The sequence below is a fragment of the Artibeus jamaicensis genome, unplaced genomic scaffold (genome assembly GCF_021234435.1).
Source record: "Artibeus jamaicensis isolate MK-2021 breed Jamaican fruit bat unplaced genomic scaffold, CSHL_Jam_final scaffold_286, whole genome shotgun sequence".
Taxonomy (NCBI): Eukaryota; Metazoa; Chordata; class Mammalia; order Chiroptera; family Phyllostomidae; genus Artibeus; species Artibeus jamaicensis.
The window spans coordinates 5,595,465-5,611,944 of NW_026522034.1; the positions used below are offsets into that span (position 1 = coordinate 5,595,465).

The 16,480-nt window shown below is 42.7% G+C and overlaps 1 protein-coding gene across 12 annotated transcripts in view; it reads left to right on the forward strand.

The window, feature by feature from the left end:
- Nucleotides 1-14,541, forward strand: part of PARP6 (poly(ADP-ribose) polymerase family member 6) — a 31,456-nt gene extending 16,915 nt beyond the window's left edge. For 8 of the 12 annotated variants that reach the window (XM_037137252.2, XM_037137259.2, XM_037137258.2 and 5 more), the window contains 12 exons: nucleotides 201-293; nucleotides 1,411-1,536; nucleotides 2,671-2,736; nucleotides 3,620-3,687; nucleotides 5,154-5,202; nucleotides 5,446-5,558; nucleotides 6,691-6,763; nucleotides 7,469-7,538; nucleotides 13,061-13,140; nucleotides 13,540-13,603; nucleotides 13,770-13,854; nucleotides 14,165-14,541. In XM_037137252.2, the coding sequence (XP_036993147.1) occupies nucleotides 201-293; nucleotides 1,411-1,536; nucleotides 2,671-2,736; nucleotides 3,620-3,687; nucleotides 5,154-5,202; nucleotides 5,446-5,558; nucleotides 6,691-6,763; nucleotides 7,469-7,538; nucleotides 13,061-13,140; nucleotides 13,540-13,603; nucleotides 13,770-13,854; nucleotides 14,165-14,267 (990 nt within the window). In that variant the 3' untranslated portion in view covers nucleotides 14,268-14,541. Of the gene's footprint in view, nucleotides 1-200; nucleotides 294-1,410; nucleotides 1,537-2,670; nucleotides 2,737-3,619; nucleotides 3,688-5,153; nucleotides 5,203-5,445; nucleotides 5,559-6,690; nucleotides 6,764-7,468; nucleotides 7,539-13,060; nucleotides 13,141-13,539; nucleotides 13,604-13,769; nucleotides 13,855-14,164 lie in introns of those variants that run through there. The other 4 variants (XM_037137257.2, XM_037137260.2, XM_037137261.2 and 1 more) reach the window with 3 other exon arrangements.
- The last annotated feature ends 1,939 nt before the right edge of the window (nucleotides 14,542-16,480 follow it).

A 16,480-nucleotide genomic window follows, 5' to 3' on the forward strand; every position in this document is an offset into this window, starting at 1 on the left:
GACAGCATTAATTCTCAGACTTATCAGTAAGGCATTTTTAATTAAGGCTTTACTTATTTACAGTTTTCTCTTGACATAAACGGCCCCAAATTCCTACCTCATTCTAGAATTGTCTGTGGTCAGGATTGTCGCTCCCTCCCTACAACACCCTTTTGCTGCACCTCCCCTACCACCACCGTGTGTTTAATATGTCCATTCAGCCAGCCGTCTGCACTCGTGAACTGTGCGTTTTCTCCTTCTACACACTGGGCGTCATGTCTGGAGCTGCAGAGGAGGTGGCCACTGGAGCAGAGGTATGGGAGAGGGAAAAGTTGCTGGGAGCCAGGTCAAGAAAGACTGGGGATCCCAGCAATTTCATTCCTTTGAACTTAACCTCCAGAAAAGCTTCCACTTGTGAGGATGTTCAAGATAATATTATTTGTAATAGTAAAAAAAATAAACATGGGTACAACTGCATCTATAGTGTGTCCAGTTAAATTATGGTATGTCCTTACAGTGGAAATACTATACAGCTATTACTTGTGGATAGAAAATTATAATACATAAGCCCTGACCAGTGTGGCTTGGTTGGTTGGGCATTGTCCCGCAAAATCAAAGGTCTCCAGGTCAGGGCACATGCCTCGGTTGTGAGTTCGTTTCCCAGTCAGGGCATGTGAAAGGGGAACCCATCAATGTATCTCACATCAGTGTTTCTCTCCCTCTCTTTTTTCTTCCCTTCCCCCTCTCTAAAAATAAATAAATCATTGTTTAGAAAAGGAAATTATAACATTGAAAAACACAACAGTATGTATAGTGCAATTCTTTTTTTTTTAATTGACTATCTAATAAAATAAGTATTTCTGTAGAGAAAATATCTGGAAGGATATATATTAAGTTTAGCAGCTTACCTGTGAGAAATGAGATTTGTTTGGAGTCAGGAGGATAAATTTTATCTTTAAGCACTTTTTAAATCATTGTTACTTGAATTTTTATAATGAGCTTATATTTTCTAATGAAAAAACCATAAACATACTTGCTTTTAGAAAGAAGAGCAGGGAGAAATGCTGAGACTCCAAAAGTTAGACCTATCCTGGACACGATGTGACATGCAGCACTGGAAATCATTTAGCACTCTGGCAGCATGGCTCGGTCGGATCGTGCCCCATAACTGAAAGATTGCCATTTGATTCTGGTCAAGGCACATACCTAGGTTCCAAGTTCCATTCCTGGTCCGGGCACGTGTGATCTCTAGTCTACACATTTGACGATCCCCAGTCCATGTGGGAGGGCAACCAATTGACGCTTCTCCCTGACATGATGTTTCTCTCTCTCCCTTCCTCTTGGTCTAAAAAGCAATGAAAAAATATCCTTAGGTAAGGATTTATAAAAACTCATTTAGCTTCTGCTGAACCCTTTCTCCTTTCCCCTAAGGTGGTGGATCTGCTGGTGGCCATGTGTAGGGCAGCTTTGGAGTCCCCTAGAAAGAGCATCATCTTTGAGCCTTATCCCTCTGTGGTGGACCCCACTGATCCCAAGACTCTGGCCTTTAACCCTAAGGTACAATTGCTTGGGAATAAAGTTAGGGCTAAGGAGCAAAACAGTAGAAGACTGGGAGACTATGGGCTGTCATTCTAGTTAAACAACATCTTGAAATAAGAATCGGAAGAAATGAAACACTTGTTTCTTGGCAACTCTTGAACCCTGAGCTTTGGCTGTTTTGGTGAATAAATAACTGAGTTTGTCAGAAGGGGAAAATAATTAATATTTGTTATGCCATGAAAGGGAAGAATACAGACTTTGGAGCCAAACAGACCTGGACCCCACTTGAGACTCTGCTGTTTCCTAGCCGAATGGTATTAGGCAAGTCAGTTAACCTTAATGAGCCTCCCTTTCCTTATCTGCACAAGGGGACAATATCTCCCTTGTGGATTGTTATAAAAATGAGGGATAATATAAGGGAAGTACTGCATTAGTTAGCATTCTCCACAGAAGCATAACTATTATTATAAGGAATTGGTTTATATGATAATAAGGGCTAAGAAGTCCCAGGATCAGCAGTCAGCAAGCTGGAGGCTCAGGAGAGCCAGTTGTTTAAGTTCTAATCCAAAAGCTAGCAGTCTCCAGATCCAAGTTTACAGACAAGAAAAGACCAGTGTCCCAGCTTCAGAAAGTCAGGCAGCAGGAGCCTTTTACTTGGTCTCTTTGTTCTATTCAGGCCTTTGACTGATTGGATGAGGCCCACACAAATTAGAGGGGAGCAATGTGCTTTACACAGTGCTCTGATGTAAGGGTTAATCTCATCTAGAAATCCCCTCACAGACACACCCCAAAGCAACATTTGACCAAATGTTGGGCACTCCATGGACCTGTCAACTTGACCCAATTAACCATCACAGTGCCTGGCTATTGCTATGTATCACACACTGTACCAGGTTCTTTATATGTGTTATTTGAAAACATTGATATTGGGGTAGTGAGAATTTTTATCTTAACTTACCCTATTACTCTCAGCAGATAAAGGAACTAGCACATGATTTCAGAACTGCCCGACATTAAATCTGTTTTCTTTCCATGACATACTACACCCTTTCCCTAGGGCCTAGACATTTTTTGTACATCTGGTCCTCCTTTTCATCACATCTTACTATCCTCTATTTTTCATCTGCTTCTCTTTCTGTTGATTCCCCACAGAAGAAGAATTATGAGCGACTTCAGAAAGCTCTGGATAGTGTGATGTCCATCCGTGAGATGACCCAGGTACTCTGCCCTGTGCCTCTCCCTGCCTGTGCCACCCAGTGTCATATTCTGTATGGGATTCATGGGAGTGCAGTGAATATTTAGAGATCCTACTCAGATTCCTTACTGTATTTGCTTTAGTCTTCCCTCCTGTTCTGCTGTTAGTGCTGTTACTCTTCTCTCTCAACCTTTACCTTTGCTGCTAATTCCTTAACAGGTTGTTCATATTTAATGTTTTCCCTATAATTATTAGGGAATTAGAGAAGTGAGGGAAAGACCTCTGCTCAGGGTTGGGCGGTTGAGGTGGCGGGGGGCTTGGAGTTAAGGAACTAGACCCAGGGGCCTGCATCTTCTATCCTTCTAGTGGTGGGGCAGCCACATGGAGCAGTGACCGTCCTTTGACTCAAGGCTGTCCCTCATCAGACTTCCCCACCCCTCGTCTGCAGTCTCTGCATGAATAGACATTCATTTGTGCTCATTTACAGGTGGGCCTCTTCTCAGCAAATCCTATATATTACAGTTCAGATTAACACATAAGAAACACCAAGGAGGGATGATGTACTTGTCAGGAGGACTCTGCTTTATGTAAAGTTTTACCACAGGATTCCTTAGCTTATTTTTCTGGACATTGATTTTATTTATTTTTTGATATACAATCAACTTTGTAAGGCTGTAGGAATTGCACAAAATGAGGGAGACCCACCTGCATGTTGTTTTGTAAGCATCTTCAGTCATTTTCATATTTATTTATGAGTTTTCCCAGGCTCCTTGTGGGTGGGAACCCCATCTTCTCTTGCCTTTAGTGGCCATCGCTGCCTACTTTGCCCTGGGCCCTAATAGTCTGTGGAAAGTGGGAGGGTTCCCACCACTCCAGGAAGTTAAACTTATGGCTGTTGTCTTACAGGGCTCATATCTGGAAATCAAGAAGCAGATGGACAAGCTGGATCCCCTGGCCCATCCTCTCCTGCAGTGGTATGGATAGAAGTTGATTCTTCCCAGAGTGGGGCAGGGACATGGTGTTAGACATGGAGCCTGCACCTTCTCTTCAAGACAGTTTCAGCTTCTTCTTTCCCGAAGTTGTGTATATCATGGCTGCATTTTCTTGGGGTTATCATTGACATGTCTGACTTTGACAAGAGCTCAGGTCCTACAGAGAGCCCATAAATTCTGCAATGTCGCAACTTCTTTTCAGGGGTTTCTTATTTCCCTATAGGTTTTTGAGTGCCCCTTGTAGGGGCACATGTAGGAATTAACACTGTTCATTTCAAATAAGTTTCTGTGCATCCAGAGAGGTATATCTCCCCGGTCTACTCCCTTTCCCTGTCTTGAGGTCCACCCTGTTGAGGTAGACTGTCCAGAGCCTTGACAGTCCACCATTTTTACCTTCTAGTGAAGATTCTGACCATTCTCTGTTGCCCTCAGTCCCCACCATCCCTCTCTGATCTTGATTTCTGTTCTGTTTTTTGGGGGGTGGGGGTAGGAGAAAGAGGGAGAGAAACAGTGATTTTCAGGAGAAATATCAATTGGTTCCTTGTCCCTCACTCCCAACCAACCAGGGACCTGGCCCACAACCTGGCTTGTACCCTGACTGGGAATGGAACCCGTGACCTTTTGGTTTGCAGGACTACACCCAACCCACTAAGCCACACCAGTCAGGACTTCTGTTCTATTTTCTTGACATAGCTTTTCCCTTTCTTCATAGTCAGCCTTTGACAGCAGTACTTTCTCAGTGCAGCATGCTCCCTCTTAGCATGAGGGATGACCAGGCGTAGGTCCTCCAGGTGGCATCACAAGTTCATGGGTGAAAGCATTAAAAAAAAACAAGTCATCCACTGTAGGAGATAATGCTCCTTTGCTGAGGCTCCAGTGTTTTATGCCTTTGTTCTCTCCTGTCCTCTGAGTTCAGCCTACCTACAGCTCAGTCTACCCCTGAATCCTCAGGAATTTTGTTCTAGTTTCTTCTGTTTCTTTCTCCAGCCTAAGCAGTAACTTTTTATCCGTTCTTTGCCGTCCCTCAGAGCCATCAGGCTTCCTCTGAGCTCAGGTGGGACAACTCCTGAGCCTAGTTTTGAGTTTCTAAATCTCAAGGGTGAGTGTCACCACCCTAATACAGACCCTCCCTTCTGATTTTTTTTTTTAGCTGACCTCTTGTGCTCTTCTTTTGTTCTTTTCTCTCCCTGGATGCAGTAGCTCACCTCCCACCTCTCTCTTTTTTTCATCCATTATCTAACTACCAGTAACTAGCTTTCCTTTTACATTTTTATATACAAGCATTACTATCCAAGAGAATATCCAGAGAGTGACCTGGAAATTTCACAGAATTCAGACAACTCTGGAATTCTTGCCTGTTCTCTGAGGGGCACAGCGAGGCAGCTGCTTTGTTCAGGATGGCCTAACCACACATTGGTTCTCTCCTTTCCCCCTTTCCTCTGTTCTAGGATCATCTCTAGCAACAGGTCACACATTGTCAAACTACCTCTCAGCAGGGTAAGTGATCTTTCCCTCTTTAAACTCTAAATTTCTGATGAGAGGCAGAGAAGGCTCCAGACCAGCCAACCACATTGGTAGACTTGCCTGGTTGCTTCTGTCCATCAACAGTAGTCTTTGGGCCTAAGCATATTTCCCTTATTTGGGGTCAAAACACACCTGATTTGCTCCTTATCCCCAGCCTTTCCCTCCCTGATCTCCATTTCTACTCTGTTTGTCTGACCCCACCCCCACCCTGGGCAGCAGCTGAAGTTCATGCACACCTCACACCAGTTCCTCCTGCTGAGCAGTCCTCCTGCCAAGGAGGCACGGTTCCGGACCGCCAAGAAGCTCTACGGCAGCACTTTTGCCTTCCAGTAAGGAGTGTGGAGCTTGGGGGCAGGGGAACAAATGATGTAGTGTGATGGGAGAGCAAGTTCCCTAGAGATGAATGAGTTTGTGTTACCTATGTCCATCAACCAAGCAATCAGTCAACAGTTAGTTATTAAGTGCTATCGTAGCAGGTGTTTTAGAGGACTAAAAAGAAAAATATGAGCCCTTTGTCCCTGTAGCTGAAAGGTTGCAGATTCAATCTCCAGTCCAGGAGTATATAATCCCCAGTCCAGGCATGTGCGGGAGGCAACAGATCGATGTTTTCTCTTGCTTGCATGAATGTTTCTCTCCTTCTATAAAAAGCAATAAGCCCTGGCTGGTGTGGCTCAGTGGATTGAGTGCTGGTCCATGAACCAAAGGGTTGCTCCCAGTTTGACTCCCAGTCAGGGCACATGCCTGGGTTGTGAGCCAGGTCCCCAGCTGGGAGCACATGAGAGGTAACCACACACTAATGTTTCCCTGTCTTTCTCCTTCTCTTCCTCTCTCTCTAAAAATAAATAAAATCTTTTTTTAAGAAAGCAATGAAAAAAATGTCCTCAGGTGAGGATTAAAAAAAAGATACATATGATTTGATCTTTACTGTTAGTTGAGGAGAAATGGCATTTACATATAAAAAGATGGCTGAAGACACAGGCTGGAGGGATTAGATTTGAAAGCTACTTTGAGGAAATTGGTACCTAACTGTGGGAGGAGAGAAAGAAAGAGCGAGCCATATTAAAGGTGATGCGAAGGAAGTGGTGGTACACTTTTCTCGAAACAGACATGAATTCAGGACTGGGAGCCATAGTTGGATTCAGCAATAAGTTTATTGAGTTTGAGAATTTAATTTGAAATATAGGAAAATAGGCCAATGAGAATACTGAATCAATAGTCGAGGATTTATGATGAGACTTGCTAAAACACAGAAGGGAGAATGGGACTGGAAATTAAAATATAGGAGTTAGCAACACACACACATCTTGCATGCCCGTGACTGTGTCCATGTACACGTCTGTTGCTAGGTATTCGTGTTCATCTTCATGTCCTGTATGGATGAGAAGGGGTGGGAGTGGCAGTCTTGGAAGTGCTCCTGGGAAGCTCACTGTAAGGAGACATGTATTCTACCCTCCCTTACAGTGGGTCCCACATTGAGAATTGGCATTCGATTCTGCGCAATGGGCTGGTGAATGCATCCTACACCAAGCTGCAGGTGAGGCTGTGACCCTTTTTTTCTTTCTCTGTGCACCTTTTCTTCCCCACTCAGTTTTGGGGAAGTCTGTTCTAGAGTACTCAGTGGTTTTTTCCTCAGCATCCTCAAATCTAGCCCGCCATGTGACTTCACTAGGGAGGAAGTTGGAACTGTTTATATAGAATGAAAGAGGCTGGTGTGTATTTTACCCCAGGCTGTTTTTCGGTGGTGTTTGGAATGGGAATGTAGCTATAAGCAGACATATGAATTGCTGATTGCAGCCATTAGATGAATTAAGTTATGAGAACTTTTCACTATGTGTGATGATTCCTTCAGAGAGTTGATATAGGAGACTTATTTCTTTGCCCTGTGAGACTCCAAGGAACAGTTATTGTCCTTCCTCCTGGCTACCTGTTCTGTGGTTCCTTTTTTTAGAATGTGCATATGTACCAAGGCCTGGGGACAGGCGCATGGATTCTGAGGGGCTGACTCAGTGGAGCCGCTATTCCTCACTCTCCAAGGCTTTAATATCTAGTATTTCATAGACAACGGGGTTAACCAGCATCCATTTGTCAGCCAATCAGCTTTTTGCTATTTGGTGCCTGGAGATATCTGAATGAGAGAGATAATGGAGGTACAGGGGACTAGATAAGCCTTGTGGCTGCCTAATATACAGCCTTGGGAGGGCCCAGGCTCATATTGCTCATCCTGGTGTTTCCCTGCAAGCTGCATGGAGCAGCCTATGGCAAAGGCATCTACCTGAGCCCCATCTCCAGTATTTCCTTTGGATACTCAGGTAAGAAATACTCTCTGGCCATCTTGACTCTGTATTGCATCCAGTTTGTGAATACATGGTCTGTGCTGTCTCTTCCTCCTCCATCATGGATACTTGGTCTATGTCACCTCTCTCCCCAGTCATGGATATAGTCTGTCTTTCTCAACTTTATTTCATTAGAAATTTGTATTCTTCACAAGGTGAGGCCATTTATCTCTCTCATAGGTAATCCTTTTCTCCATGGGGATGGTTCTATTCATTATAGAGGCTTGGCCCTGGGAACTGGTTAGAGAATAACTGGAAATGGAACTAGGCTTTTTGTAGACCACATTTATGGTGTTGGCAATAGCCTGTCATAAATTGTATGTGCACACATATGCATGTGAGTTTATGTGTGAATACACTTGAAAGTTTGAGTCCTTTCCATTGGCTTACATTTCAGGACACATTGTTCTTCTCCCTGTCAACCATCTTTTCAACTGTGTTTAGTTACATACTATGATATTAGTCACAGTGAACGCAAGAAAAAGCATTTTATTTCCAAGGTAAGGCATGAAGGAGGTTCAGATTCTACTCGGAAGATCAGTCCAGCTTTGTCCTGCTCATAAAGTGATTCTGACTTAGAATTCTCTCAGTGTTCCATGTTCATATCTTAATTTCTTTTCTGCCCTCTTTTGTTCTTTTTCTGGTCTCTGTATATAAAGAAGAGCCATGATTATTTGACTGTCTACCACATGAAGGGGACAGTGCTAGAGTTTTATTAGACTATTATTTTGTATCCTCCAGTAATCATAACTGTTATAAAGTTTAGAAAACTTAAGCCCAGAGGCTCAGAACTAGAAAAGTCTCTAACAACAGAATAAACCAAACAAAGTAGAAGAGATAATATAGGTAAGAAACCAAATCAACCAAGTAAAAAAAGGTACAATAGAGAGAACCCAAGAGCCAAAAAGTTGGTTCTTGCTCTACCTAGTGTGACTCGGTGGATTGAGTGCCAGCCTACAAACTGAAAGTTCGCCAGTTCAATTCCCAGTCAGGACACATGCCTGGGTTGCAAAGCAGATCCCCAGTTGGGGGAGTGTGAGAGGCAACTGATCATTTTATCTTTCACAGATTGATGTCTCTCTCCTTCTTCCCTTCCCCTCTCTCTAAAAATAAATATATAACATTAAAAAAATAAATAAATTTATTTATATTTTTGTTAAAGGTTTCATTTATTTATTTTTAGAGAGGGGAAGGGAGGGAGAAAGAGAACATCAATGTGTGGTTGCCTCTCATGTGCCCCCTGCTGGCCTGCGACCCAGGCATGTGCCCTGACTGGAAATCAGACCAGCAACCCTTTGGTTCAAAGGCCCATGCTCAATCCACTGAACTACACCAGCCAGGGCAAAATAAAGTAATTTTTTTTAAGTTGATTCTTTTAAGACTAAAAACAAACAAAAAACACATAAATCTGGGTAGACTGATTAAGAAGATAAAGAGCATAATTAAATAAATGAAAAAGGGAACATAATTACAGATAATAGCAAATTTAAAAAGTTAATGGGAGAGTTTTGTCAGCTTTATTCCAGTACTTTGAAAACTTTGACAAAATGGATAAATTCCTAGAAAAATATAACTAAAAACTGATTCAAAAAGAAATAGCCTTAATAGCCCTACAACCATAAAAGGCATTGAAATAGTAATTTAAATTATATGTACACCCCTTCCTTCCCATATACACACACACAACCCAAAAAACTCACCGAGCTCAGATAGTTTTCAAGTCAATTTTAAACCAGACTTTCAAGGAAAAGATTATTATATAATTTTATACAAAATCATCCAGAGAGTAGAAAAAGATGGAATTATACATCATAAAAGATTGGTATATTTGACTATTAAAAATAAAAAAATACAAAACAGAAGACATTTGCAACACATATAACCACAAAAGATTAGTACTAAAAATACATTTTAAAAACTCTTACAAATCAGTAAGAAAAAGATAATAAAAAATAAGAAAAAGTAGGCAGGTGGTATGATCAGACTTGTCACTGAAGAAATGCCCAACCACTATTAGGAAGTAAAGTCAAGACCAAATGACTTACCATTTTAGCACCCATATGGATTAGCAAAAATTAAGAAATCTGATAATATATCTGATTTACCAGAGGTTGTATATCATCAGGATCTTTTTTATTGCTTATGGGGTATGAATTGATACACAATCACCTGATGTTAAATTGAAGCTGAATTTTATCCCAGTGACCCAGCATTTTGATTCCTGCATATGAGCACCCAAAGGTGTATACATAGATGTTCAAAGCAGTACTGTTACTGTTTGCAACAGCAAATCTTGGAAACAACTCAAGTGCTCATCATCAGAAGAATGGATAAATATATTTTAATATATCCTTACAATTACTATTCAGTGATGAAAATGAATGAACAGTGGCATTCAATAACATGGAAAAATCTTAGTGGAAAAAGCGTAAGTGTGACTGATGTGGCTCAGTTGGTTGGGCTCAGTTGGTTGGTTGGGCAAATTGAAAGGTACGCAGTTCAATTCCTGGTCAGGGCTGCGTGTTCAGTCCCTGGTTGGTGCACATATGAGAGGCAGCTGATTGATGTTTCTGCGATTGATGTTTCTATTCTTCCTTCTCTCTCCCTTCCCCATTCTCTAAAAATCAACTCTTTTTTAAAACAGCAAGCCCAGAAGACTAGTATACACTGCTTTTTTAATATTGTTCAAAAGCAAATAAAATTAAACATTATTTTGGGGGTGTGAGAGAGAGAGAAAACTAAAGAAATTTCAGGATGGTGGTTACCTTCCAAAGGGAGGCAGATAATTGGGATAGAGTAAGAGCATGTAGTTAAATCTAAGTCACTGGTAATGTTTTAGTTCTTGGCTTTAGTTCTTAGGTATTCTCTGTCCTATTAAATAACCAACAGTGTGCATGAACCAAACATTAGGGTTAATCCAAACAGGGTAAGGGCCCAATAAATGTTTATTGAATGTATGCATGGGTCTCATTCTGTGGGCCTGGGGTCTAAAGTAGAGTGGGGTTGGTGCAGTCTTTTTGGCTTCTTTGAGTAGGTTCCTCAGTTTTTGCCTCTGTCCCAGCCCGAGCTTGCCTCTAATAAAGCTCCTATTATTTTCCAAGTGGTGAAATTCTCCCCATTCTCAGTGCCCACAAGATTCTTTCTTCCTATTTTCTCCCCTTGTCACTGTCCTTTGTTTACCACTAAAGTGCCAAAATACCATTAGTTATCAGGTGGAATCAGGAATCTACACTGACTTCTTATATTTTGTCATCACTTTACTGACTACTGAAAAACATCATGTTATGATATTCTTCTTCTCCAAAGGACTTTATTAGAGTTATAGATCATCTTGTCCAATCCCATACTATGTAAATAAGAAAGCTGAAACTCAGAGAAGTTAAATGACTTTAGGGTCACACAGTTGTGAGTAGCAGAGCTAAGACTGGAATACAGATCTCCTGCGTTCTAGGACAGTGTTCTTACTATTGTGTTGGACTGACTCAAATACCTATGGGACCCCGTAGGTATTTGAGTCTCTAAAACAGTAGGTAGAGTGTGTGCAACTGTCTAACTTAACTGTAGTTACTCTAGCATTTGGTCAGCTTTATCTTGTATGTTTTCTTCAACCCTGTTCTGGTCTCCTTTTCTCTGATCTTCCTCAAGGTTGCCTAGTGGCATTGGGTGCCCTCTGGGAGCAGTGTAGAGAGCATCCCTTTGACTGGTGGAGCCTCCAATGACTTAGCCAGAGTATTATACAGGTTAAAATGAGGGCCAATGAGAAAGGAGATGGTGAAGTCCATTTGTTTAGAGATTTGGAGTAAGTATATACTCCAGACACAAACATCCGGGGATTTCTAGCCATCATGTTCTCAGGGTCTAGTCTGGGGAAACTGACTGAAGACCACTTGGGGCAGTGTGGACAGGACAGTGGACAACAGAATTGGGATGGGACAAGTAAGGGCCATCTCTGAGAGCAGCTATAGAAATCAGATTGTTCTTTCCTATCCTCTGGGATAGAACCTGAATGAGAATTTCACTAAGAATCTTGCACTGAAATGCCCGGGTTGAGAAGGTCATGTTTGGAATGCAGAGCTAAACCGAGTTCAGGGTACTGGAGAAGGCGGAAACGGACAGTGAATGTCCATAGGAGAAGAAATTAGCAGTTCAAGTCTTGAAGCTCTCATTGCCTCAGTTTCGTCTCAGTTTTGGTCAGGCCATAAACCTATCATGAGACTTTAGTGTGAGTGCATGATGAATTGACAGCCTGAGCAGTGAAGAACATCAGTCCAGTGGTCATCATCCCTACAGCTACAACATGGCTATAAGAAGGCCAAACATTGAAGCAGGGTAAAGTTAGTAATAATAGAAAGTTCCAGGGTGGAGTGGTTGATAAAAACCCTGCTTATGGCCTGTAATGATAGCATCATTTTCCATCTCCTTCATCTTCCTCTCAGTCTCATACACACACACGGCTATGATAAGGCTGAGCCTGTGCTAAAGCAGAGCACAGAGACTGAAGTCCTAATCACAAGCCAGAAGGAGTTGGGAGTAGGGGCACACAAGCACTGTTTTGTATCTGAATAAGAAAAATCCAGAAAGAGTCTGTACATGTCATAAACAGGACTATTCACTGGGCACCTAGGATAGGGGAGGATTTATGGATTTAGATAGAGTGGAATCTGGACGGAATTGGCACCACTCCCTACAGTGTGGGAAGACTTTCCCAAGGAAGCAGGATTCCTCAAGGTGTTTGCCATTGTGGTTATCTGTGGAAAATTACATATTACCTAACTGCTGTGCTTTCTCCCTTTGCTCTTGAATGACTGTAGTCACGGTATTTCTTGTTACTTTGAGATTAGAACATATCTAACCTGCTCTGCTTTCTTCTGTGCACATTCACTCAGCCTGGCATTTAATCCGAAGTGTTAATGCCACACCCTCTTAGGCCCTCATTCTTGTCTCATTTCATGCGTTATTCCCCTATCTCTGAACCCTTCGGTGATTCCCTGATGTTCTCAGGATGAACCCTAGTTGCTTTCACATAGCCTACAAGGCCTGCTTTACCTGATCCTAGCTCACCTCTTAGACATCATCTCTCGCCATTCCTCTGCCATCGACCATGCTCTGTACAAACTAAGGCTGCTTTTTTCCTCCAGGCCTTCTGCATCCTGCTACCACTGCCTGCTCTCCGTATAACTAAGTCTTTCCAATCCTAGGTTCTCAGCCAGGCTGTCACCGGGAAGCCTTCTTGAAACCCCTAGGCTAGGTTCCTTCTCTGCCTCTGGCTTACACAGTGCTCTCTATTCTCCCCATCACAGCACTTACATACTGTGTCGTAATTGCTTGCTCTTTGTACTCTCTAGCAGACTAAATTTTATGAGGAAAGGTATCTTGTTTGTTTTATTCACTGCTGTATTGACAAGTATCTAGCTCAGTGCCTGGTATCTAGTAGGCACTTGAGTAAATGTTTGATTAAGGAATAGATAAATGAACTCCGGTTTGTTGTCTCGTGACAGGAATGGGGAAAGGACAGCACAGGATGCCCTCCAAGGATGAGCTGGTCCAGAGATATAACAGGATGAATACCATCCCCCAGGTATTATTGGTTGGCCCTGCTCCAGTGAGGCAAGACCCTTCTCCTGAGATCAGTTTTAGCTACAGAGATGGTTGGGGAAACAATGGTGGGGGTGGTGGGTAATTTGAAGATCATTTGAAGGAATCGATTATATTCTAAGATGAACACACTCCCAGAGTCATAAGTAGCCTCAGTCACAATGGTGAAAATAGAGACTGGGTTTATGGAAAAATGCAGTGACATGAAAATGTACAGATGTGGACTCATTCAGATTGGTTGTGGGAAAGTAAAATGTGTGTGTGTAGGGGGGTTGCTGGCTGGGAGTCCAGGATATCCCTGATCCCTACCCATCACCAGCTAACCAGCCTCTATAGGGAAAACTGTAATAGTCGACCTGGCTCTGCTTTCTTTCTCTTCCAGACCCGATCCATTCAGTCGAGGTTTCTGCAGAGTCGAAATCTAAACTGTATAGCACTTTGTGAAGGTAGGTAGCTCACCCAGCCCCTGTTTTTCTGGGTCCCCAACCTTTCTCTTTGGTGTAGCTATGGCACACGAGTCAACCAGGGGTGATGTTGAAACATCATGTCTTCCCTCCCCTGTGGACTCTGACCTAAGCATTATATTTGTAACTTCTGGCCCCTTCTTCTCAGTGATTACATCTAAAGACCTCCAGAAGCATGGGAACATCTGGGTGTGCCCTGTGTCCGACCATGTCTGCACACGGTTCTTCTTTGTGTAAGTCTAGGAGGGTATTTGGGGGTGCGCTGGTATATGAATGACTACTGAAGAGTCTGTTTCTGCTACTTGAGACTTACCTGAGTGCAGCTGGCACTGGAACTTTAACTTTGGAGGTTGGCAATGCCTATAGATCAGGGTCTGTTTACAGGAAACCAGATAAATTGAATCTTTTCCACTCTAAGGAGAACCACAAAAGGGTTTTTACTTCTGGGATGGGGTAGTCCACCTCCAAATACAGTTCTACCGGTTGACATTATTTCTGATACTATTCTCCCTCTTATGTTCACACTTGCCCTATCTTTGGCAGATATGAGGATGGTCAGGTGGGCGATGCCAACATTAATACTCAGGACCCCAAGATACAGAAGGAAATCATGCGTGTGATCGGAACTCAGGTTTACACAAACTGAGGGGGCCCCAGCCCTCGTACCACCCCTGTTCCCCCAGGATCGATCTGCCCTTACTAAAGGACTCAGGAGGAGCAGGCAAGGCTGCTCTGAGAAATCAAGGGGCCATTACCAAGGGGCAGGAAAAGAATAGAAGAGGCAGCCTTCATGGTGGAGATTGACCCAAGAACCACTCCACATTTGGATGGACCAGACTGATCCCCTGTCCCTGATTTTCCCAGTTGACTTTACCCTGTTTGTAAATAAAACAATAAAATGGAAGGTGCTGTGGACTGGATATGATCACTGTGGACTGACTGGCTTTGGACCAGCATCTACCCCAAGTCCCCAAATGGGGGTGGGGGTGGAGCTGGGGTGAGTGGAGTATCATGAGAGTTGGGACTATTTTAAGTTGAGAGGAGTCAAAGCTGAGTCCATCTAGTGCAGTGTACTACAGATCTGTCAACATTTTTAATCAGTGGATTAGATTAAGAAGGGAAATTAACAGCTATGCAGATGACACCAACTGAGATGGATTTAGAATCCAATTTCACTGATTAACTGTTTCTCAAGATTTAAAAGGGCCATTGAGGCAAATTAGCTCAGATTTTCTACCTCTGAAATGAGATCACATTAGGACCCCTGCTTTCTTCACAAAAACCTATCCATTCTTCCTTGCTCTGTTCCTCAGGGCTGGGTCCTTACTCTCTTCCTCCTCCCAGCTACTTCTTTGGGATAGGGAGGTGGGGAGTGAACTGACAGGTACAGGAAGTTGGGTCCGTCTCTAACTGGGAATCTATAAAAAGATCATAAGGAAATGCAGCCTCCCATAATGAAACAAAATCCAGATTCTCCAAGACCAGCCAGCAAGGTGAGGGAAGACAGCAGTTTCTAGATCTAATTGTTTCAATGAAATTTCTTTTTTGAAATTCCTGCTGCCGACCTCTGCTGGTCTTCCAGGCTGTGCTCCCTGTACAATACCTAAAACCCTAAGTTAGTTGTGAGAAAGAGGTTGGGCTTTGCCAAATAGTTTGAAATGTTAATGAAGAAAACAGGAACATAAGCACAGAAATTTTTTTTAAGTAAAAACATTTAAATAAGCCTGGCTCTTCGAGTACAGGCACACCTTGGAGACAGAACAGGTTCCATTCCAGACCATTGCAGTAAAGCAAGTATCACAATGGAGCAAGTCATAATCTTTTTGCTGATGGAGGGTATTGCCTTCAATTTGTAAAAAATGCAATATCTGTGAAGTGCCATAAAGCAAAGTGCAATAAAATGAGATCTGCCTCCCAATAAATTTTTTTTCATTTATATCTGCCTATATAGGTTAATTGTTATATCTTCTTGATTTACAAAGCCCGTGCTACATCAGCTGTTTTCTCATTACCTTTACCCTACTTTGAAGATCACCTTCTTTGCCTGGGTTCCTTACCTGCTTTGTGGTTGCTGATTTGCCTTCAGTTGGAAGTACCGTTCTTAAGGTCCATCCCCCAGGAGCTGTTTCTTTAACTTCTTTACCTGTTCTTGTTCAAGACTACTGCTTGTTCAAGACTACTGTATTCTGACTCTACAAGTCTCTTAAGGCTCTCTTCCCATTCAGCTTTAAGATCTAGCAGAAATCCTCTTCACTAAGTAAATGACTCCATCAGGGAGCCCACCCTAATTGATGTTCCTGCCTCCTGGGAGGACCCTTGCAGCTTAATTTGTAAAGTACCAGGGACCGCTAACATCTTTTAGTTTTTACTTGGTAGGTGCTACGCATTAGGCTAATCAATTTCATACTTTGCTAACACTTTGGCTTACTATGTGCTTGGCATTATTATAAGCTGTCAACATGTATTGACTAATACAATTCTCACAATAAACCTATGATACAGTAAGTAGGTGCCATTATTTTTGTAGATGAGAAAACAGAGGCACAGAAGATAAGGGGTTTGTCCATGTTCCACAGCTCGCGAATGACTGACTCCAGAACTGCTGTTCTGGGTCTATACTAGGTAGCCTTTCAAATTTTACAAATGTTTTCATTTAGTCTCGACAACAAAAGCTGGAAGACAGGTTTTCTCTCGAGATTTTAATGTGTCCGAGGCCTCACAGCTGGTTAGTGGTAATGCAGGGTTTAGCCAGGTCTGCCCAGCTCCCGGGCCTGAGCTCTTCGTCATCTTCCACATCACCAGAGGTTCTCACGCCGTTCTCACTAGTGTTCCAGCAGCTCAGCCTAGGTGCTTGACTAC